At 37.6% G+C, this 24,041-nt stretch overlaps 1 protein-coding gene across 3 annotated transcripts in view; it reads right to left on the reverse strand.

Annotated features, from left to right (window-relative positions):
- Window positions 1–14,628: 14,628 nt before the first annotated feature.
- Window positions 14,629–24,041, reverse strand: part of SP4 (Sp4 transcription factor) — an 82,559-nt gene continuing 73,146 nt past the window's right edge. For all 3 annotated transcript variants that reach the window (XM_053218318.1, XM_053218317.1, XM_015080393.3), the window contains one exon: window positions 14,629–18,130. In XM_053218318.1, coding sequence (XP_053074293.1) covers window positions 17,828–18,130 — 303 coding nt within the window. In that variant the 3' untranslated portion in view covers window positions 14,629–17,827. The remainder of the gene's footprint in view (window positions 18,131–24,041) is intronic.

A 24,041-nucleotide genomic window follows, 5' to 3' on the forward strand; every position in this document is an offset into this window, starting at 1 on the left:
GAGGTGAAGACTGAGAATCAGTTGTTGGACTTACACAAAGTGGTCATTAATGACCTTGAAAAGGGGTTTGTCAAAGGAGTGATGAAGTCAAAAAACTTGGTTGGAATGAGTTTAAAAGAGGATGGAATAAGAAAATTTGGAGACAATGAGTACAGGAAACTCTGTTTAGGAGGAGCAGAGAAATGGAGTAGGAAGTTGGTGTGGGAAGAATTTTCTTTTTCTAGATGTTTTCTTGTTTTCTAAATATATCATTGCACTTTTTTTTATGAGAATGGTTTACTAGAGAGGGAAACGCTGATGATGGAGAAAAAGAGAAGGGATTGCTGTCTTTGAGCAGGAAAGAAGAGGATGGAATCTAGCGTTACATAGGGATTCGCCTTAAATAGGAATGCAGAGATTTCATCCACAAAAGCAGAAGAGAAGGCAGAGTAAGATATGGGTAGCTTGATACATGGAGGGATGGGAACGTATGGAGGCTCTCTTCTGACTGCCTATTTTCTGATGAAGTAGCAGCAAAGTCATCAAATGAGAACGCCAAGGAGGGAGGAGATGTTCAAGGTTTAAGATCAGTGAAGGTGTGCAAGAGTGGTTGGGGAGACAGGAAAAGCGAATCAAATATGGAAGTACAGTAGGTTTGCAGAGTAACACCAAGGGCCCACTTGAGTTTAATTGATATGATTTTCAGTATTTCTTTTCAGCCATATTCAACTGCATGGTTTTTGAAGCTAACTTGCTTGGATTTTACCATGATTGGTTGGTTTTTGTCAGGATAGTTTGATGAAGGGAGATTGGGGCAGGAGAGTTGAGGGTGTATGGAAATTAGTCATTAATATTTTACTACAAATGCAATATCACCTTACACCTGTTAGAAAGTCTATTTTTAAAAAAGATAACAAGTATTGGAGAGAATGTGGAGGAAAGAGAATTCTTGTGCACTGTTGGTGGGAATGTAAATTGGTGCAGCCACTACGGAAAACAGAAGTTCCTCAGAAAATTGAAAACAGAACTACTTGGGATGCCTGAGTGGCTCAGTTGGTTGAGGGTCTGACTTCGGCTTAAGTCATGATGTCAGTGGACATGGGTTCCAGCCCCATGTCAGGCTCTGTGCTGAAGGCTCAGAGCCTGGAGGCTGCTTCGGATTCTGTGACTCCCTCTCTGCCCCTCCCCCACTCTCTTTCTCTCTCTCTCTCTTAAAAATAAATAATTAAAAACGGAACTACCATATGATCCTGAAATCCAGCTTCTGGGTATATATCTGAAGGAAATGAAATCACTGTCTATCTGGAAGAGATATCTGCACTCCCATGTACATTGCAGTATTATTCACAGTAGCCAAGACATGGGAACAACCTAAATGTCCATCTATGGATGAATGGATAAAAACAGTTGATACACACACACACACACACACACACACACACACACATACACATAAGCACAACACACATATATAAAGAAGGAAATCCTGTCTTTCAAGACAACATGAATGGACCTCGAGGGTATTACGTTAAGAGAAAAAAGTCAGATAGAGAAAGCTAAATATTGTATAGTATCACTTATATGTGGAATCTAAAAAAACTGAACCTATAGAAATAGAGAGTAGAATAGTGGTTACCAGGGCTGGGGGTTGGGGAAAATAAGCAGATGTGGTCAAAGGGTACAAATTCCCATGCATAAGATGAATAAATTCTGAGGATCTAATGCACAGCGTGGTGACCATGGTTGACAATACTGTCCTGAACACCTGCCTAGAGAGTAGATCTTGAATGTTCTCACCACACCTAAAACAATAACGGAAAAGGTAATTATGTGAGACGATGGAGGTGTTAACTAACTTCATTATGGTAATCATTCCATACCTATATAGGTGTATCAAATCATGACACTGTACATCTTAAAGTTATACACTGTTACCTGTCAATAAGGCTGGAAGAAATATTTTATTAGGGTACCTAAGCTAAGTAAGGAGAGAAACGAGAGGCAGTAAAAAGGTAATAGAATTAATGGATTCTGACATGGAGAAAAGTGAAAAGTTTGCCTAGAATATTCAATTTCTCCTCTGGGAAAGTAGGGTTTCTGCTAAACACCTCCAAGGATGAATTCAGACTTAGCATTCAGGACCAGCCTCACAAGTAAGAGTATGTGACTGTTTTCAATCTCCTAAAAAGGTTTCCTCTACCGTTTGCCAATGCCTAAAGTCCCCTCATTTGCTCCAATCACGCAATTATTCTGTGCGGATAAGTAACACATTTTCACAACTTTTTTTCAAGTAAATAGAGTACTTAAAAGAATAGGGGGATACCCAACAAATGAAGGAGAAAAGAGCGCCCTGAGGAGAACAGTAGAGGGAAACAGTGAAAATGGAAGATAATTTATCGATCCCCTGATCCCACCAAAAGGGATATGTCAGGAATGCTTCAGTTCCCAACTGCAGTTAACCAAAACCCAACTGACAGTGGCATACTATAAGGACGTTTATAACCTCACATAGGTGAAAATGTCCAGACGTAAGAAAGGGAAACATCTTCATTTTTGAGCGGAGAAAACTTTCCAAAGCCTTCCACAAGACTTCCCCTTACATCTAATCAGCTAGAATTATATCTCAGGCCCACATCTAATCCTTGCACTTCTCCAGGAAAATGAGAACTTCTTGGTTAGTTAAGCTAATCAAGGTCCAACTCCAGCCTCCTCTTAAGGATATGGCCACTAGGAGGAGCCTGAACAAAACCTGGGTTCTGTTAGTGAGGAAAAAGGGCAAAGTGTCCATTTGGTAGTTAACCAATAGACATATTAACCGTGTTTTTTTTCTCAGATGCCACTAATAACATAAGACATTATGGGAAATACCACCTTACACTAACGCAATTTCCCATGAATTACAAAGACTTTAGCACTTTTTTTTTTAATTGTGGCTGAACATTAAAAGAAATTTACCTTGGAGAAGCCCTTGACTGAGGCCATCTTAAGATTTTGGAAGGAGAAAAAGAAAAACAGGACAACACTGAAAAACTATGCAATTTGAGGGATTTTATTATCTGGATATTCAGAGATATCGAGACATTGAAACCAGTTGGTGAAGGACAAATAGAACAAGAAACTGCTAAGCCCTAAGATACGAAACAGGAAAGTAGAGAAGGGTGATACACCAATGAAGAGACAAATGCAAATCACAGACAGGAATATCAACTCATAAGGTCAAGATTATTCAAAGCAGATATAAAACAATAGTTTAGTTATATTTTCTTAAGACTGTTGGTTTTGATTTAAAAAAAACAACAACTTGGGGCGCCTGGGTAGCTCAGTTGGTTAAGCGTCTGACTTTGGTTCAAGTCATGATCTCGCAGTTTGTGACTTGGAGCCCCACATCAGGCTCTGTGCTGACAGCTCAGAGCCTGGAACCTGCTTCGGATTCTATGTCTCCCTCTCTCCCTGCTCCTCCCTTGCTCATGCTCTCTTTCTCTCTCTCTCTCTCTCTCTCTCTCAAGAATAAACAAACATTAAAACAATTTTTTTAATTAAAAAAAACAACTTAAAATCTTAGTGGAAAGAAATCTTAGCAGCATTACAATGGGTACATCAGTGATGTAAATATAAAACGCAAAAGGAAATTTTTCTGACCTAAATCTATGCATGAATTTTCTAGAATATATGCATGAATTTCAGAGTCAAAGGGGGGAAATATAGTAGAAAGCCAAAGGATTTGCAGGAAGAATCATCTCATAGTATTTAGGCAGAAAATACCAAACTGTACTGGAAATGACTGACAAAAACAAGTAAGCAAGCAAACAACAACCACGAGGCTCTCAGGAAATCCTCACCCGGTACTTGGTGTAATCTCTTCCTGTACCAGTACAATGCACTCTACTTAACATTATAGTTACTTGTGCAGCTTTCTTCTTGTTTTCTCCTTAGCAACTAAGCCAGTTGAGGGCAGGAACTGTCAGGGCCTGTGGCATTTATTTATTTATCTCCTACAGCATCCAGCATTGACTCTCTAGCAACACTTTTGTTCAAATACTTGTTGAATTGGAGCAAGCCCTTCAAAACAAGGCCAGCAAAAGGAAGGACTTCTGTTCTCGAAGAGATTTTAGTCAGGGCAAACGTGAGGGTCTCTGAAGGAAGATGAAAAAAATAAATCTGTGGAAGGAGATTAATTAAATTACAGGTGATCCGAACAAGAAAGCAGCTTTATTCTAGGTGCACTCGTTCCAGAGAAGGAAGATTTAGAGATTAAATAAATTCATCACAAGAATATGAAAAGGAGTGAAGCTGTGGGGGGTATAAACACAATTATTTCTGAATATCTTCTGAATCGTATTAAACATTATTATTTCTATTCCTGTCTATCAAGCCTTGCCTTGAAATGAGAGATGAGGAGGAAGCCCAGAGAAAGTGCTGGGCCTCGGGTACAGGTGGGAATTCAGTGAGGATTAGTGACCTCTCCCAGCGTGGAGGCAGCAGACATGTATAATTAAGCCTCGCGTTTGTTTAGCGCATAACAGTTTACAAAGCCCTTTCCTAGGAGCTATCCTACTTAGTGGAGAAAGATGTAAGGAGGAGAGCCGTGTGCTTTAGGTCAGAAAAATCTCCTTTTGCCTTTTATATTTACATTGCTGATGTACCCATTGTAATGCTGCTAAGATTTCTTTCTGAACCAGTAACCATTGCTTGCTTTTCTCCCTAAGTATACACATGTATATATACACATTCCTAATATGTTGGTAGTGAATTGTTACAGGATATAGAATTCCACATCAAACTAGAACATTCCCAAATTCCGAAGGACCAGGGTGTCCTCTTTAATGCCCAGATTCTGTCAGCACCAAAAAGCTGCCACCACCTTCCCTGCAATTCCAGTCCCTTACAAAGAGGGCATCGTCTTTGTGACTCTCTGGAGGGCTGCCAGGGCTGGGACAGGTTAGAGATAATGAAGCATTCTTTCAGTTCACACCAGGGGCCCCTCTTCTCAGCCCCTGCACCCCCCCATGCCAACGAGTATGCAAATACAGTAACCCTCCATGAACCTCAGTACCTTTGTCCTAAAATGGTCAGTAAAACTGTCATTGACAAAATCAAGATCTTTGAGAAGACAGTGTGTTTTTGGGGGGGGGGGGGTGGTTGGGGAAGGCAGAAGGGAAATCACAAAAATAGCTTAAAGTGTAATTCTTTGTCAATTCTGTGGTACGCGTTTTGCTCACATCTCTAAAATTGGGGCATGTCTTACATTTGTGGTCTGCCCAGAGTCCTGTAGTTGTTACTCATGTCCCACCATACATCTGCAGCGAAGCTTGCAGAGAAATTCCTGGAGTTCTTTTATGAAATGCTGCATCATTAGTGCCGTTAATGTCACAGAAGATGATACGGGTTGAAAACTGATGACTCCTGGTATGTTGGTTAGCTACTGAGGTGAAACCTGTCCCCAAATGTCGCAGCCCGAAACAACAAACACGTGTTACTTAGCTCACAGGGTCCCTGTTGGTCAAGAATCTGAAGGAGTTTAGCTGGGTGCCGTGGCTCAGAGCCTGTGAGGAGGTTGTAGTCAAGATGGGGTCTGGGGCGGTAGTCATCTGAATGCTTGACTGGGCTGAAGACGCGCGTCAAGCTCACTTATTTGACGGTTGTCCAGAGGTCTCAGTTCCTTACCACGTGGGCCTCTCTCGACGACTGCTTATACCATGGCAGCTGGTTTCCTCCGAAGTGGAGAATCCAGGAGGAGAAGAATTTGAAAGAAGCCACAGTGACTTTCTATGTCCCAGTCTCAGAAGTCCCACCTGGTCACATTCCACTTTATTCTGTTCATTAGAAGCAGTCACGAAGTCCAGCCCACACTCAAGGGGATAGAATTAGGCTCCACTTATTGAAGGAAGAAATATCAAAGAATTTATGAACATAGTTTTAAAATTACCACTCTTGGGCACAAACATGATTGAAAAGTTAGTCACTGAATATGAAGAAGATATTTCATTTAGATTTTTTTGAAGATTTTATTTTTTTTAAGTAATTTCTACACCTAATGTGGGGCTTGATCTCACAACCCTGAGGTCAAAGGTCACATGTTCCACTTATTGGGCCAACCAGCCCTCCCTCATTTAGATTCTTAATGTAGGTACAGGAGTGATGCATGGGAAAATACCTGTCTAAATAAGTCTAATAGAGCTCTCAAGTATAAAAGAAAAATTTTAAGAATAATAAATCATTGTATTGTAGTGTTATTGGCAGGGGTATTTTAGTGATATACAAATTAATATATATAAATAACTGATCATGTCTCAGATTCAATAAATATTATTAACAGGCTTTTAAAGACCAGTGAAAATAAAGTGTAGGAAGCAATCACCTTTGTTGATGTAACAAACCCTTTCTCTTTTAAAATTCCTTTTAAAATTATTTAAGGGGCCCCTGGATGGCTCAGTGGGTTAAGCATCCAACTCTTGATCTTAGCTCAGATCTTGATCTTACGGTCATGCCCTGAGTTGGAACCCAATGCAGGGCATGAAGCCTACTTAAAAAAAATTACTTAAGGGGCGCCTGGCTGGCAGGCTCAGTCAGTTGAGCGTCCAACTTCGGTTCAGGTCATGATTTCCCGGTTCGTGAGTTTGAGCCCCGCATCGGGCTTCGTGTGGACAGCTCAGAGCCTGGAGCCTGCTTTGGATTCTGTGTCTCCCTCTCTCTCTGCTCCTCCCCCACTTGTGCTCTGTCTCTCTCAAAAATAAACAAACATTAAAAAATTTAAAAAAATTACTTAAGTCATCATAATCCACAGAAACTGTATCTTACACAAATATTACAAGAAGTTTTAAAATCAGTCCTATCTTTAAGTGAAATAACTTTTCCACTTGTATTTGTCTTTGATTTTGTGTGTCTTAGTACAATGCTTATGTAACTGCTTGAGCTTTTTCATAAATTCAGCAATTAAAACGATGTTTTGGGGACTGGGTTTTTCTATCCCTATATTCAAAGTGTGAAGAACCCACTGTGCAGGGTTCACATTCAGCTGTATAGCCACAATGGTTATTAAGATATTGAAATAATTCCATGCCAAGAAGTAAATAGGCACTGTGGTTCCTGATCTCTCTACTTCTATCCCATGACTTCCCCAGGATCCAGCAACTGAAACAGTAAAGGCTGGCACTGAGGGGTTGGGTAGGAGTGTGTGGGGATGAAGGGTCAGGGGGAACTCTGGGGCCTTCCTCCATCACTACGACTAGCATCCTTTCTGACCTGATACATGCTGTGCTGTAACTGTTATAAATACTGTGACTATCAAACATGTATCTATGCTAATGAAAACCAATAATTACTTTTATATTTTTGTTTAAGGGGAATGAACTGAACTTGGGAATAGGGTAACTCTTAGTTTTATATCTAAATATGTCTGAATTTTGATTGAGGTGTTGATTCTGGAAAACAAAGCCGTGTCTCCTGGATTCATAAGCTGGATGTATTTTAAGCCAAGTTATATCTCAGCTACAAAAAATTAAAGCAGGAGGGTTACTTGATCTTTATACAGCTCATAATTATTTTGGGGACTATTCTGAACAATGCTAGAATTTAAAAACACCTTGTATATTTCTAAGTAAGAGGTTAAGTACTCAAATCATAAATCTGACCAGTATTGTTATTACAATGAAATGTATAATGTAAAGATGAATATTTTATTTGAATATATTCTTTAGTGATTATCAGCTCTTTTCTCATACCATTAATTCTTTATAGAATTTTTCAAGATCATGGATTCAAATAAAGATAATATTTAAAAGAAAACTAATATTTTAAAAGCATTTGACAAACAAGGTAACACTTCTCCTGAAAATACAGAACAATTATTTTATATCTGCAAAATGATCAATTTAATACAATTCTTTAGGTAGGTTTGCCCTTTTATCCTTTTTTTTTTTTTAAGATTTTATCCTTAAGTAATCTCTATACCCAATGTGGGGCTTGAACCCACAACCTCGAGGTCAAGAGCTGCACACTCCACAGCAAAGGACACAATCAACAAAACTAAAAGTCAACCAAAGGAATAGAAGATCTTTGCAAATGACATATCACATAAACTCAACACACAAAAAACAAATAATCCAGTGAAGAGATGGGCAGAAGACATGAATAGACACTTTTCTAAAGAAGACGTCCAGATGGCTAAAAGACAGATGAAAAGATGCTCAACATTGCTCATCGTCAGGGAAATACAAACCAAAACCACAATGAGATACCACCTCACACCTGTCAAAATGGCTAAAATTAACAAGTCAGGAAACAACAAATGTTGGCAAGGATGCAGAGAAAGGGGAACCCTCTTGCACTGCTGGTGGGAATGCAAACTGGTGTAGGTACTCTGGAAACTAGCATGGAGGTTTCTCAAAAAATTAAAAATAGAACTACCCTATCACCCAGAAATTTCACTACTAGGAACTTGTCCAAAAGATACAAAAATGCTGATTCAAAGGGGCACATACACCCCAGTGTTGATAGCACTATCAACAATAGCCAAAGTATGGAAAGAACCAAAATGTCCATCAACTGCTGAATGGATTAAGAAGATGTGGTATATGGATATATAATGGAATACTACTCGGTGATTAAAAAGAATGAAATCTTGCCATTTGCAACAATGTGGATGGAACTGGAGGGTATTATGCTAAGTGAAATAAGTCAGATAAAGATATATGTTTCACTCATATGTGGGATTTGAGAAACTCAATAGATGAACATAGGGGAAGGGAAGGAAAAAGAAGATAAAAACAGCAAGGGAAGCAAACTACAAGAGACTCTTAAATACAGAGAGCAAACTGAGGGTTGCTGGAGTGGAGATGGGTGGGGGGGTGGATTAAATGGGTGACGGGCATTAAGGAGGGCACTTGATGGGATGAGCACTGGGTGTCATATGTGACAGATGAAACACTGGGTTCTACTCCTGAAGCCAAGACTACACAGTATGTTAACTAACTTGAAAATAAATTAGGGGCACCTGGGTGGCTCAGTCGGTTAAGCGGTCGACTTCAGCTCAGGTCACGATCTCACGGTCCGTGAGTTCGAGCCCCGCGTCGGGCTCTGGGCTGATGGCTCAGAGCCTGGAGCCTGCTTCCGATTCTGTGTCTCCCTCTCTTCTGCCCCTCCCCCGTTCATGCTCTGTCTCTCTCTGTCTCAAAAATAAATAAAACGTTAAAAAAAATTTTTTTTAATAAAAAAAAAAAAGAAAATAAATTAAAAAAAAAAAAAAGAGTTGCATACTCTACCCACTGAGCCAGCCAGGCATTAACCTATTTTTTTTTTTATGTCAAAGTGTACATTTGTAATTAGATACAAGAATAAAAGCAGAATAAAAGGAATTGGTGGACATACTTATATAGATTTTTAATACAAATTGGCATCCCCGTGTTTTGAAAATCATAACAAACAGAAAAACATAAAAAGACCTGAGACTCTTTCCATAGGTCTCTAAACCCTGTTCTACTCATGATTTATTCTATAAAAATGGGAAGTAAAATAAGGTTATATATTGTCATCAGCATAGGGTTTATTTTTCTAACAGTCTTTTTGTTCACATAATTATAGAAGTGAACTATAATACAAAACCACGGTAACTTATAAATTTACTTATGACTTATGAACTGTAGTTAGAAATAGACATGATGCTTCACCAAACACGCACGTGCTCACGCACGCACACACACACTTCACGTATGCATATACAAATCTGACAAAGAATAAGCCGACATAAAGAAAGCTTCAAAGACGTAAAACAGTTAAGTTAAAGTTGTAACCATTTGTAATATTCCTGAACTGAGTTGGAATCTTTTTTCAGTAAGCTTCCTGTTTGCCTTTAAATTATTTTCCTCAACAGTGTAGTTCAAACTTGTTGTTTCAAACTCAGATTCTCAGAAGCCATGATGCCCTTTACATAACACCATGAATTACCGATGTATTTAATTCTAGCATAAAATTATACAAGCTAGGAACGATTTTACCAGCAGAAAATATAACCTTTATTATGGCTCCCACATCTCAAAAATAATACTACTATCAATAAAATATTTATTAAACCACATTTCATAGCAAGGTAATAAATAACACAATTTAGGCCAAGCCAACCATCTAGAAAGGCATGTTTCAAAGATGGATGGGTGACTGAGACAACTTACATTTAATTTCCTCCTCTTCCCTGTATTTGCTTTTGTCTGATCTTTGTTCCCAGGGTCTGACTTCCTGGCTCTCTGACTCTGACTTGAGATGAACCTGTTCATCTTAACTTGGCCCAACATGATCTGAGCCTTGGCTCCTCCCCATGGATTCAGGCTTAATACACTCCCATATCTGCAAGCTCTGGCCAACCGGTCCCTAGGATTGTGGCAAGAGGATCTTGAGGTGCTCTAGAAATCTAGCTGAGGTAGAGATCCAGGGAAACAGGGTTAGTTCAGAAAAGAGGAACAGCATCCCTTGTGCCTGAACCTGGCATGCAATAGGTGGTCAGTAAAGTACCACCTGATTGGAAAAAGCATCCCCAAAAGTCAGCTTGGGAATGAAAAGGCAAGTCAGAGTTAAGAACAGGATCTGGAAGCCAAGGTAAGACACTAAGGACAAGGTGGCCGGAAGTGGAGAGCAGGAAGTGGCCAGAGGTGCCCCTGAGGATGGCAGGACACTAAGCCAGTTTGGACAATGCATTTATTTATATCCTAATTCCACAAAGAAATCAGAACAGCTATGTGAAAGTAGCTTGGAGCTCATAAATTCTTTTTCTGAGAGACTGAAAGGTAGCTTGTTTAGAGTAAGAAAACCTTTGGAAATCAAATTGCACATTTTCTTTTTTGTGGCTATAAGTTGATAGGAAGCTGGAAAACATAGGAGTGCTTTTGCCCTGAGGGCTCAGATTCATTTTGTCTGTTTAATAAATGTAGGAAATGATTTTAAATATAGAAAACTTTCCATTCATGTCTACAAAAAAGTTGTTGAACACATGAGCAGCTGTTTTTGTTTTTCACCAATTGGTTTGCTTCTCGTTCACTTGTTTGGTTGTCAGCTATCACTTCGAGGTAGGCAAATTGTAGTTGGAACGAACATTTTAAAATTAGGATATAACTGATTTGAAACTTTCATTTTGTTGAATAGCATTGGGAAAAGACGACTATCCTCTAATTTTGAGATAGAACACCCCAAACTGGCTCATAAGCAGATAGTTTGAGGAAAACACGCAATTGAATCAAGCAATTCCTACTGAATTTCTCCCTTTTTCCTCTTTGGGATATTGAGAATTAACTTTTCAATGCATTGTCCACTTCCAAAGCTTTTCAGCTTTTCAGCATTGGTCCAACTAGGAAATATTCCATGCTCTTCCCCCCACACCTTTTGGATTAACTTATAATTAACAATAACTTCTACTGAAAACTGTATCAGAAGCTTGGGAGATTTTTTTTTTTTTTTTTAGGTTTGTTTATTCTGAGAGCACAAGCTGGAAAGGGGCAGAGCTGGGTAGAGGGAGGGCAGAGGGAAAGGAAGAGAGAGAATCCCAAGCAGGCTCTGTGCTGTCTGATGAAGCTGGACGCTTTAACCGACGGAGCCGCCCAGGTGCCCCTTGGTAGAGATATCTTATTTGGTCCTCTTAACAGACCTGTGAGGCATTATCCTCACTGTGCCAAAGAGGAAAAGAGGATGCAAGACAGTTAATTTGCCCAAGCTTGTGCAGTTAATTAAGCGGCCAAACCAGGAATGAAGCCCACAGTCCTCTGCCTCCTAGTTGGTGATCTCTGCATCACAGGGCTTTGCTGTTACCAGGGAGATCAACCCGCCCCACTGTCACCATCACCGGGCTTTTCCACTCCAGTGGTGAAGATTACAGGGTCTACAGGATGTTGCTGTTCTGCCGCCTTACCTCTCTCCTGCTGCCTTTTTGACTTCTCTAGACTGTCGTGCTTTAGCTACAATCCAACCTTCAGGCTCATCCCTCTTGTTGGATTCCTCTTCCTCCAACTTTTCCTCAGATACTGATTGGCAAGGCTCGTTTCCTCATTTCAAGTTTTGCTCAGGTATCACTCGGGAAGGCTCGCCGGACAATCGCAGCCTTAGCACTCATCACCTTTTTTCTGCTTGTCCTCCCCACTCTGTAATACGTGTGACCTCTATAAGGGCAGGGATAGAGTTTTCGGTTGTTCTCGATTGATCTCTGATACCCAGATTTGTGCCTGGCACCAAGTAAACAGTATTTGTTCAATGAATGGAGAATCAAAATTTAACCTCTTACCCTTTGCCACTGTTAAGTTTTATAGCAAATTCAGGTCCCGAAATGGGGGGGTGGGGAGGAGGATAGGTAAAAATGCAATTTCATGGAAACTGTTGGTACAAATCTTCAGAGCATTTATTTTAGGCCAAGTGTGTACATTTAGGCCTATCTGTAATTTCTTACGGATTCTTCTTTTTGTTTAAACAGCTTTAGAAACAAGTTTTATTTTGAAGTTTGAACTTCTTAACCCACCCCAAATGTTATGCTGATATACATCTACAATGCTACACATAGCATATATCTTTAAAAATGTTGATTTCATTAAGATCTAGGAAAAAAAACCTCTATGGATTGTGTTTACATTGAGCAAAAGTTTTAAATGGTGCCAGTTATGCAAGGGGAGTATTGGTAATTGGGGGAAACACATCTATTGTTTCCTTGAATTAAATTTTTTATTATGGTATTTTTGTTTTTATGAAATATTTCAAAACAAGCTTATGTGAAAACTTTGCTTGACTTTCACCCAATTTTCCTGGTTGACTTCTCTAGGAAATGCACAATGTACTTAAGGCTTCAGTATCTGCACTTAATTGTAGGCTGGATAGTGATACATGATTTAGCATAAAAATGCCTTTTCTGTTTAAAGAGAACAGGTTTTATGTCACTATGGTCTAATAAATGTACTAATTCAAATCCTTACTATAAACAGTTGCACTCTATGTACATGCAAACATAAATTGCTTTTCTGGGCCAAAGTATTATAAGCAGCATTGTTTTTTGTGTTTAAATACATGAAAACTTAGAGTATAATGAAAATTCTAAAATCTAGTAATAACCCTGTTAACTGGAACATTTTTTTTCTTCCAGGAGAAATTATCTCAGCATTATCCAAACTATTAGCTCAGACAAAAATAAAGGTTTTCAAGATCTGTCTTCTTTCCTCTCTTCTCCCCTCCTTCTTTCTATTTGTACTTGAGATTACTCTCAGGTATCCACAAATAAATGATTTGATTGCCACCTGCTGCTAGGAGGAACACAGCTGGAGGCCTATGCTAATTAGCTACTCTGCAAAGAACCAAAATACAGTACCTTAAAAATCCTGCGACACAATTACAAGTTGGTTGTGTGCACAGTAAAGTTATTATTGCTTGGGCAATAAATACAGTTAACACATGATTCAGATATATTGAATAAAGTATTTTGTGCTTCTTGCACATACCTTAAGTTCTTGCATCCCTTAAGCATCTAAATTTTTAAATAAAAATACTCAACACGCGATCCTTTCTTCTGGACTTGAAATCATCCTCACCAACAGCACTGTGAACCACACTATATTAGTCTTGCTCCCAGCACCGCTTCACCTTTCCCTGCTCATCACCCCAAAAGTTTTACATCAATAATCTATGATAAAGTAAAAAACATTACTTTCGATTTTCTTCCATTCAGTCTTGTTCATAGTTATGTGGTTGAAGTCCCAAGAAGTCCCAAGAATCAAACTGGTATTATCATACTAAAAATTAAAAAAAAAAAAAATTTTTTTTAATGTTCCAATTTCACCATCATTTCTTTTATGCAGTATCATCCTGAGGCTTCCAAATGTGACTTTTTCTGGTAATTTTATCATCTTTAATTTGACACAAATTTCTTGAACAATTTATTCCGTAACTGGTCTTGTTTGGCATAATAGCACAAATTTAATCGTTTCTTGATTCAGTTATTGTTATGAACACACAGATATTACACTACACTGAGCTGTAACATAAACATACCTTTACCTTTGGGCTCTCCTGTACAAGGCAACCTATAGAGCTAGCTCCGGATTACTAGATGTAAAAAGACTCTTTCTGGAGTCTTCTGTCAGTGAGCCAGGGGACTTCCCCTGCTGCCTAACCGCCCCCCCCCCCCCCCACCCCCGTCCCCAGCCCCTGCCCCTCACTTGGCCATATCATCTAATCTGGCCTGAGCTTGGAAATCTGATAAGTGAAGTTGTTACAATAATGTATTCATCATGTTAGTAAGGTTCTTTATGAGATCTGTAGGGCTCTCCCCGGAGGAAAAGACAACAGCTTTTGCTTACAGATTTTGTGGCATTTATGTGGCATACTCTGCTTCTTAGTATTTCTGTGAGCTTAAATAGTATTTTAATTATGTGTTCGTTTTTAGCTCTTCCTACAATTTCCTAACATTTACTGCTTTAAAAACATTTAAGTAAAAAATGTCCTAAATCAAATTTTAATTTCCATAAATGTCTAGGGCAATGGCTACAAATTAACATGAAATCTGCATCGGTGTTCTCTGGCAGTATGTTCAGAGAAATGGTGACCAGATCTTATACCAGGAATTATGAAGAGTTGCCAATACGTTTTCTAGTGAGAAGCATTTACTTCCCAGTGTTCACCGTGATAAGAAGGTTGATACTTCAAATAATTTATTGCTGCTTTATAGTATACATAATTAAATGAAGAAACATGTTAAACTCAAGGGAATTTTTAATAGGTTACTTGCAATTGTTATTGCAGGCAACAACTTGTACATGATTTTATTTCCAAATCCACAAAAAACAAATTTTATACAAATCAGCACTGTAAAAATGTCAATTACAGCCCCAGAGGCTTTGCTGGCAGAATAATTGTCTAAATTCTAGGATATGGGAAACAGGTTTTTTTCTGGATTCATCTTTTTTTTTTTCATTTTCTTTTTTTTTTTTTTTTTACAAAAAAAATTTACAAGTGAAATGTTACTACAAAACTTTTTATAAGGAATTTTTGCAAAACATTTACATTTTACCATCAACTATTTCTGTTTTAAAATCATTATGTAGATTTAATACCCTATGCTGCACATCAATTTATGTGGGATGACAACTTAGTGACATGCATAAAAAAACACCACAAGGCATTAAAATGAAGACTTAAATACAAATATTGTTGCAATAAAACAGTTATAAAATTGAAAAATAGGACCTAAACATCATGCTTATCTAAGTTTGACAAATTAACTTTTTCTCCTAGATTACACACTTTTATTACTGCTCTCATGAGAGTGTGATAAATAATGACTTAACATCAAGTTCTAATGTAATCAGCAACACATACACAAACCTAACCAAAGAAAGTATACTGTAAGAAAAAACTATTCTAACACTGGAGTTCTACCATGATAAATACATAGCTTTGCACTGATAATTACAATAAAGAAAAGTTTTATAACAGTGGCAAAGGGAATGAACAGTGAAATGCCATTAAATATGACTCTACTGCACATCTGTGCCCTATTACTTATAACAGCTATATCCCACTGAGTCAAATAAAGGACATTGAAATTTACGATTCTTATAAGACAGAAAAGTGGATTCAGAATGGTATGCAGAACAGACTGTCAAAATAGTTCTCATTTCAGTGGTGAAATGTGCACCTGCTAACACAAATTAATGTATTTTATATGCTATAAAGCTATCCAGATTCAGTTTGTTAAATTTATAATAGGCCTCATTGTTGATTAAAAAATAACTTCCATTTCTGATGAGCATACACAGGTATGCATTAAAACCGGTTCATGGAATAACGGTGCAGAGAGCTCATACTTGGTATTAACAACAACGAAAAGTGTCACTTTGAGGAAACATGATTCAAACATTAGGAAAGTTTCTTTGCATAAAAAAATTTATAGCACTGATTGTGTAGCATAATGATAGATAAAATATATATTTGATGTTTCAGCTCCTATATAATAAAATTAAAATTCACACGACCAAATGCTCCTCTGTACCAAACAAAACAACAAACTGATTCTGATGTTTTAAAGCCAGATACATCAGTTGTTAAGAGTACATTAAATAAAATATACAAAACAATTTACAAAATCCAACTAAAATTTAAAGACTTTGTTACAAGTCTACAAAAGCTTTAAGAAACTTGAAATTTATAACCACAGTGTAAAAATTTTTTTTTCCTTTAATCTCAAAGCTTTTTTATACAAACTGAAAGCACAAAAGGCCTCCAGCTTTACAGAGCGCTACAAAGGGCTGGCCCGAAGTGTGCACAGTGTAAACAGTGATCGCTACAGTATTTCTCCTTCATCCAAAAGACAAGAAACACCACGATTCTGGAAGAGAATTCGCAGGAGTAGTACTTTTCCTGAAATAATAGAGAAATGCACAAGAAAACACGTACCTTTATTCAAACGGTCCCCAAACTAATAATGTTAATAAACCAGGCAGTTAAAAGTTTTAGTTTTCAAATGGTCAATTCCAATTCCATTATGTTTCCAGGTAAACACATTTTTAAAGTGAGAAATATCTTACTAATACTTAAACTGTTGGTATAATCCAAATTTGTTTCATAGGAGACTTTTGGCCACCTTTCCTAGAAGATCCTTGCATAAACAATAAAATATAATTTTTTTCCTTAGTCATTTATTTGAAAGTTATTCTGATTTTTAAAAAATAACGTGCTTCATAGTATCACATCATTATATATCTGTTAGGCTGTCTCTTTAGGGAAAATTCAGTTATTGGCATAACATAAAGATATTTCTATGTTATAAATTCGTCACCAGCCTTCTAACACAGTACTAGAAATAAAATGGGGTTGGCAAAATTTTAGTAGAGAGAAAAACGGAAATTGTAACGTAGTTAAAAGATAATTTTCTGCTGGCCTTAAAAAAAAAAGTGTGATAATTCTTTCTTTGGCTACCAAGTCAAAGCATAAAGAATTCTGCACATTGTCAACATAACTCATATTTACAGAATATGAAACTACAGAATGATTTATACTCTAGGCAAATATTTCCAATATAAACATTTAAAATGAATTTTGTGGTTCAACCTAGGGTTAGGAATATCATCAATCCTAACTTCAAAACTTACATATGTTAGGTTGCCTCATATTATTTTCCTGAAACTATTAGGAGTTTGTTTTAACCACCCTCCCCACCCCAGTATTTTCCTAAGGTTTCAATCTAAAATTTAACCTAAAGTTTAGCTCTAAGTTCCTCTTGTGTCTCCAAATGGAGAAAGTAATTGGACTTCACTGATTGTCTGCATACACACTACTATAATGTAGTGGTAATAAAGATCTGAGATGCATCTCAGATTACTTTTGTGGAACTTACCTAATTCAACTGTTGAAGAATTTCTAACATTTAGAAAAGACGGCCAAAACTATTTTCGGTTGATTTTCCAAAAAACAAGCTAAGGAAATAAAATATTATCCCTATCATCAGTTAACTGTTTTCTGTGCTATAGAAAAAAAATCTACATAAAATTATTACTGACTGAATTTATAACAAAGTACTTCCAAAGAAAACAAGTCCACTTAAGGTCCAGCCTGCAAACTACTGAGGTCTGTCTTTTTAAACATGTTAACACATGATGTTAAGAGAGGGGAAAATTCAGTTTAAAGATTATGTGATATATTTCCAAATGGCTACAACTTATAGTATGGAGGAAATACTTTTCTGTTACCAGTACATCAGTTTGCTTTTTGTATTTCTAAAAATTCAACACTTCACATGTTGACCCCAAATCTTGGAATATATAAAGAAGCCAAGAATGAAAACATGATTGATTTCCTACTCTGTAATCCACTTGACCAGCCCATTTCCAGATTTTCAAAGGTGTGTAAACTTAAGTGCAGCACTAGAGGTCTCTGCTATAAATAACTTTTCAGAATTCTTCCATGTTGGTTGAAACATTGGGAGTTGCTGGGTTTGAATCTTGAGAAATGGCTGCAACTGTGACAATTCTTGGGGAGCCAAGCACCTCTGTAACAGATGAGTCCAGTTCTCCCGAGGTAACAATGGCAAGAGCTGTCCCACCACCTTTCTTATTCTGGTGCGTTTTGACATGTTTGGAGAGATGATCACTCCGCATAAACCTTTTAGAACATTCCGGGCATTCAAACCTCTTTTCACCTAAACAAAAAAACAGTGAATGAAGTCATACATTATTTATTTATTTATTTTAATTTTTTTTAAACATTTATTTATTTTTGAGAGAGAGAGAGACAGAGCATGCATGGGGGAGGGTCAGAGAGAGAGGGTGACACAGAATCTGAAACAGGCTCCAGGCTCTGAGTTGTCAGCACAGAGCCCGACGCGGGGCTTGAACTCACAGACTGCGAGATCATGACCTGAGCCGAAGTCGGACACTTAACCGACTGAACCACCCAGGCGCCCCAAATACATACTTTATTTAAATGAAATAATAATGTTAAATAATTTCTCTTCTGGTCATACCATACTTTTGTTTAACTTTTGACCAGATGCAAAATACTTCATTCTGTTTTATTTTAAAGCGCTATCAAACAAGCAGCGCAGAACAGGAAAAAGAGCATGTGACTAGGAATCAATGAATTGAGTTAAAGTCTTGGTTCTGCTAAGAACTGGAAGTAAAAGCTGAAGCAAGTTAAAGAGCCACTCTGTGCCTCAGTTTCCCCATTTACGAAATGAGGATTTCTTTCTTTTTTTTTTTTTTGAATGTTTATTTATTTTGGGGAGCAGAGAGAGAGGACAGAGGATCCAAAGCAGGATCCGGGCAGACAGTGAGTCTGATGCAGGGCTCAAAATCCAGAACCGTGAGATCATGACCTGAGCCAAAGTTGGGCGCTCAACTGACTGAGCCACCCAGACGAGTTGAAAGTAAGAGGATTTCTAACAGAATCTCAAAAATCTCTTCCAGGTATAATATATAGTTCAAGGCTCATGTCTACTCTTTACTACCTACTGTCTCTGTTTCAATTATAATGCCTAGAGGCAAGGGCACCTGGATGGCTCAGCCGGTTGAGTGTCTGACTTTGGCTCAGGTCATGATCTCGCGGTTCCTGAGTTCAAGCCCCACGTTGGGCTCTGTGCTGACAGCTCGGAGCCTGGAGCCTGCTTCGGATTCTATGTCTCCCTCTCTCTGCCCCTCCCCCACTCATGATCTGTCCCTCTCTGTCTCTCAAAGACGAATAAACGTTAAAAAAAAAATTTAATAATGCCTGGAGGCAGAAAAACTATCTTAGAACTACCTCAAATAAAATCAGTTAATAATTTAATAGTGCACTGAGTTTCTTCACAAGGCAAAAATGAGAACGAATACTGCGTTTCAAATTTAATAATTTGTACGTGTCACAGAATAAGGCTGTCAGGTTCTCGTATACAAAGTGACCCTGAAATATGCTCTCCTTAAGATGTAAGATAGCTCCACAGGAACTAACTACTTCTCTGTTTTGGAATAAAAACAAATTAAATGTTACCTTAAAAGAAAAAAGACATTTCACTTCTGTGTATAATGGATGGGGCACAAAAAAATGTGGTTAAGTGGTGTGTCGTCGTGTTCACAACAGATCAACTATTAGCTTCAGTCCTTTCCTCTAAGTTTGTTACTTAAGGAAAAGAAATGTTTTCCAAGTCTGATACTAGGACTTGAAAAATAAGGAAATTCAGTTTGGCTGACTTCTTTACTCGGCCTTGCTTTTGACTTACCAATAGAAAATCTATAGGTTCAAGTCCATCCATATCAGATAATTCCCCCACATCTTTGTGTTTGCTTCTATTTTCTAAAAAAATTACATTGGCAATATCTCATTTAAACTTTCTCTTTCAGTCTTGAAAAATTAAATGAAAGGATAAGTACATGGTTTAGACAAAATTCTCAAAAACATTTATTCTTCCTGAATGCTGATACATAGAAAAGGCCAAAAAATGATTAAATGAGGGTGTTAGGTTAAGATCAACCTTGAACTCCTCTATTTCAAGTCTCCCATTTTACTTCAAAAGAAAAATTCATAATTTACAAATTTTAAAGCTTCAAGATCTTATTTCACATTTTCATTTTATAAATGTGTGAGCTGACGCTCAGAAATTAATTAATCTTCTTGGGAAATCAAAGAACTTATTAGTATCACAGCAGGATTCAAGGCACTGTATTTCTAGTTTGGGTTTTTAATGCTACACCATCAAAGTGCAATTACAGTCCTCTGTTCTTTTGTAACAACAATGGCCAGTAATAATCACAAGAAATCAGGTGGTGATGGCTTGAAGACACAAGATCATTTAGTAAGCCCTGAATCAAATGGGTGATCAACCTGTACACGGTAGTTGTTTAATAAGTCTTCGTTAGCTGTGGTGATGTTTGTGAACTCATTTTTCAACAAATATTTGTTCAGTATCCACAATGTGCCAAGCAAGAGTGATACAAAAATGAACAAGTGAGAGTCTCTCACATTTTAACATCCCATTATCTTAAGATAGTCATTTGCAACCACATGGAGCTATCAGTAACAATTAAGAAATTCAAGTCCTAGATACTCTAGTGGCAAACTGTAAGATACATGAGATATCATGGTGACAGCATTTGTATGAGGACCTTTTAGTCTGTCTACTTCTAACTGGTGTGGGTGTCAATTAATTTTAAGCAATGAAAGTTGGCTAGAATCTCATAATAAGTAAATTACGCTACGCAATTAAACTAATGTTAGGGAAATGACATTTTATTGTGCTATCCTTTTCCACAAAGAAGTGTTTTCTGTGGTGTCAATTTCTAAGTTTCTTATTGTTGGCCAAAATTATCATTACTCTTTATTGCAAGGAAGTCAGAGTTCCTGTACTAATGTAATACAGTATCTTCCTTATATTTATAATTGTTATTTTATAATTATTCTTAGGAGATTAATACTTTTATAGCTAGTACAAATAAAAACTGAAACTTGATACTAGATTACTTATGACGGGCAGGAATGGCTCCCAAAGGTGTCCATGCCCTAATCCCTTGGAACGTATGAATATGTTTTATTACACGGCAAGGGATGTAACAAAGATAACAGAGGTTAATACGGGAAGATTATTCTGATTTAACTGAGCGGGCCCAATCTAATCACATGAGCTATTAAAAGCTAAGTTTTCTTCAGGTGGAGTCAGAGTTGCAGAAGGAAAAATCAGAGAGATTAGAAATGAAAGGGATTTGACCTGCTATTGGTGAAGGGTGCCACGTGGAAAGTATGAGAAAGAATGTGGACAGCCTCCAGGAACAAACAACAGCCCACAGCTGAAAGCCAGCAAGGAAACAGGGACTTGTGTCCTTCAAGAGCAAAAACAATTTGGTTGACAGTGTCAGTTTGGAAGCAGCTTTTCTCCTACAGCTGTCAGTAAGGAATAGCCCAGCTGACACCCGAGTTTGACTTTGTGAGGCACTAAGTGGAGGACCCAGACCAAGCCTACTCAGACTTCTGACTTAAAGAAATTGTGATACAATAAATGTGTGTTCTTCTGAGCTGTTAAATTTGACAGTTTATTATGGCAGCAATAGAAAACTAAGAGTTACTTAAGTTAGAACCTCGAAAAAAATTAAAGCATAATAAGGAAATAAATGATGGCTGATCTATATGGTTCAAAATCTGTGAAGTATCTTCATTACAGGTACCCGAAGCATGTTAAGGGCAAATTCCAAATTTCATTTCTTTTTTATTAAACTTTATTTATTTTGAGGGAGGGAGACAGAGAGAACGAGTGGGGCGGGGGAGAGGGAGACAGAATCCCAAGTAGGCTTCGTACCTTGTCAGTGTGAAGTCAGTGCAGAACTTTAACTCACAGACTGTGAGATGATGATCTGAACCAAAATCAAAGGTCAGATGCTTAACCAACTGAGCCACCCAGATGCCCCCCAAATTTTATTTCTACCACAAAATATCAAGAACATAACTCAAACAATTTTGGTTTAACTGAGTATAGATAAAAGAATTGCTTCTTTTACCTAGGTTATTAAGAGAAGGCCACGTTGTATTACATGATTGTTAAAATATGGTAGTCTTTTAAAAGGATTTAAGTAGAAGATTCATATTTAGAAACTACATTAGATTACTTCTTAGCATAATATTCTCAACAGTAATCTCTCTCAGAAAAAAACCTGATTGTCAAATGAAATCACAGATGTGAATGAATGCAATAAATCAGCTCTTTTAAGCTTTATTTGAAGTACCATCAAGAGCCAATTATCTTGCTATCATAGTTCTGCCTTTCATCTGTTTTCAACATGTTACCCTCAAATCTAAGCTAATATAATGCATAAAACATACTTTATGAATTAATGTTATTTCTAAATTTGTCATTTGATAATATATTTAGAAATTAAAATTAGTTTTTTAGGGGCGTCTGGGTGGCTCAGTCGGCTAAGCAACCAACTCCTGATTTTGGCTCAGGTTATAACCTCACAGTTCATGGGTTTGAGCCCTGTATCAGGCTCCACACTGTCAGTGTGGAGCCTGCTTGGGATTCTTTCTTTCCCTCTCTCTCTCTCTCACTCTGTCTGCCCCTCTGGAGCACGCTCACTCACTCTCTCTCAGACTAAATAAACTTGAAAAAAAATAAATTAATTTTTTATATTTAAATTAAAATTAATTTCAGGAACTAAGTGACTGTATTAGTTTCCCTGGGCTTTTGTAAGAAAGCCCATACAAACTGGGTAGCTCCAAATGACAGGTATCTATTCTCTCAAGTTCTGGATGCCAGAAGTCGAAAATGAAGGTGTCAGTAGGGCAATGCTCCCACCAAAGGCTCTAGAGAAGAATTTTTTCTTGCCTTATCCCAGCTTTGGTGACTTCTGGGAATCCTTGGAATTCACTGGCTTGTAGCTGCATCTCTCTAATCTCTCCCTCTGTCTTCACGTGGGAAGTGTCTCTGTGTCGTCTTCCCTTCTTACAAAGACATTACTCAGTAATTGGATTTAGGGTCCACTAGGTCCTAAATCTTAGTCACTGTGTGTAGTATGACCTCATCTTTATTTAATCTGCAAAAAAACCTATTTCCAAATAAGGTCACATTCACCAGAGGTTAGGACTTGAACATATCCCTCTGAGACACACAATTTAACACACGACAGGGACATTTTTAAATGTCTGGCATTTGTTATAACTAAGTAAAAAACATACCCCTTTGCTCATGAATAACTTTTATCAAATATCCATGTGTAGCATATACAGTTTGACCCCTGAAAAAAGAGGGGTTAGGAGCACCGACCCCCATACCTGCACAAATGAAAATTTGCGTGTAACTTTTCACTGCCCCAGACTTAACTACTAATAGCCTATTGTTGATCAGATGCCTTACCAATAGCATAAATAATCAATTAACACATATTTTGTGTTAAAAAATATTATATACCGTATTCTAACAATAAAGTAAACTAGAGGGACGCCTGGGTGGCTCAGTCAGTTAAGCATCTGATTTCGGCTCAGGTCATGATCTCACGGTTCATGACTTCAAGCCCAGCATCGGGTTCTGTGCTGACAGCTCAGACCCTGGAGCCTGCTTCGGATTCTGTGTTTCCCTCTCTTTCTGCCTCTCCCCCACTCATGTTGTCTCTCTCTCTCTCTTAAAAATAAATAAACATTAAAAAATTTAAAAAGTAAACTAGAAGAAAGAAAACATTATGAAGAATATCATAAGGAAGAGAAAAATATATCTATAGTACTTTACAGTATTTATATATAAAAAAAAAAATCCACATATAAGTGGACCTGAGCAGGTCAAAACTGTGCTGTTCAAGGGTCAACCATACACAATTTCTTAGTAACAATAACACCATTTATTTACAACCCACATTAAATAAACAATTTTTCAATTTTTTTCTAAGAAGGCTAGTTATTCAAACTGGGAGGCCTGTTGGCTCCTGTAACCCTCGCCTCCAACACCTTTATAACCTATTGGTCCCTCTGGATACTCTTTTTTACCTACCCAGCCTAGAATATCTAAATGAATCTTTCATGAGTACCTTCATTTCTCCTCTGTCATTACCCGTAGATAAAAGTAAATTAAAAGGGGGAGGAAAAATAATTTCAGATAAGTC

The sequence above is a fragment of the Acinonyx jubatus genome, chromosome A2 (assembly GCF_027475565.1).
Source record: "Acinonyx jubatus isolate Ajub_Pintada_27869175 chromosome A2, VMU_Ajub_asm_v1.0, whole genome shotgun sequence".
Lineage (NCBI taxonomy): Eukaryota > Metazoa > Chordata > Mammalia > Carnivora > Felidae > Acinonyx > Acinonyx jubatus.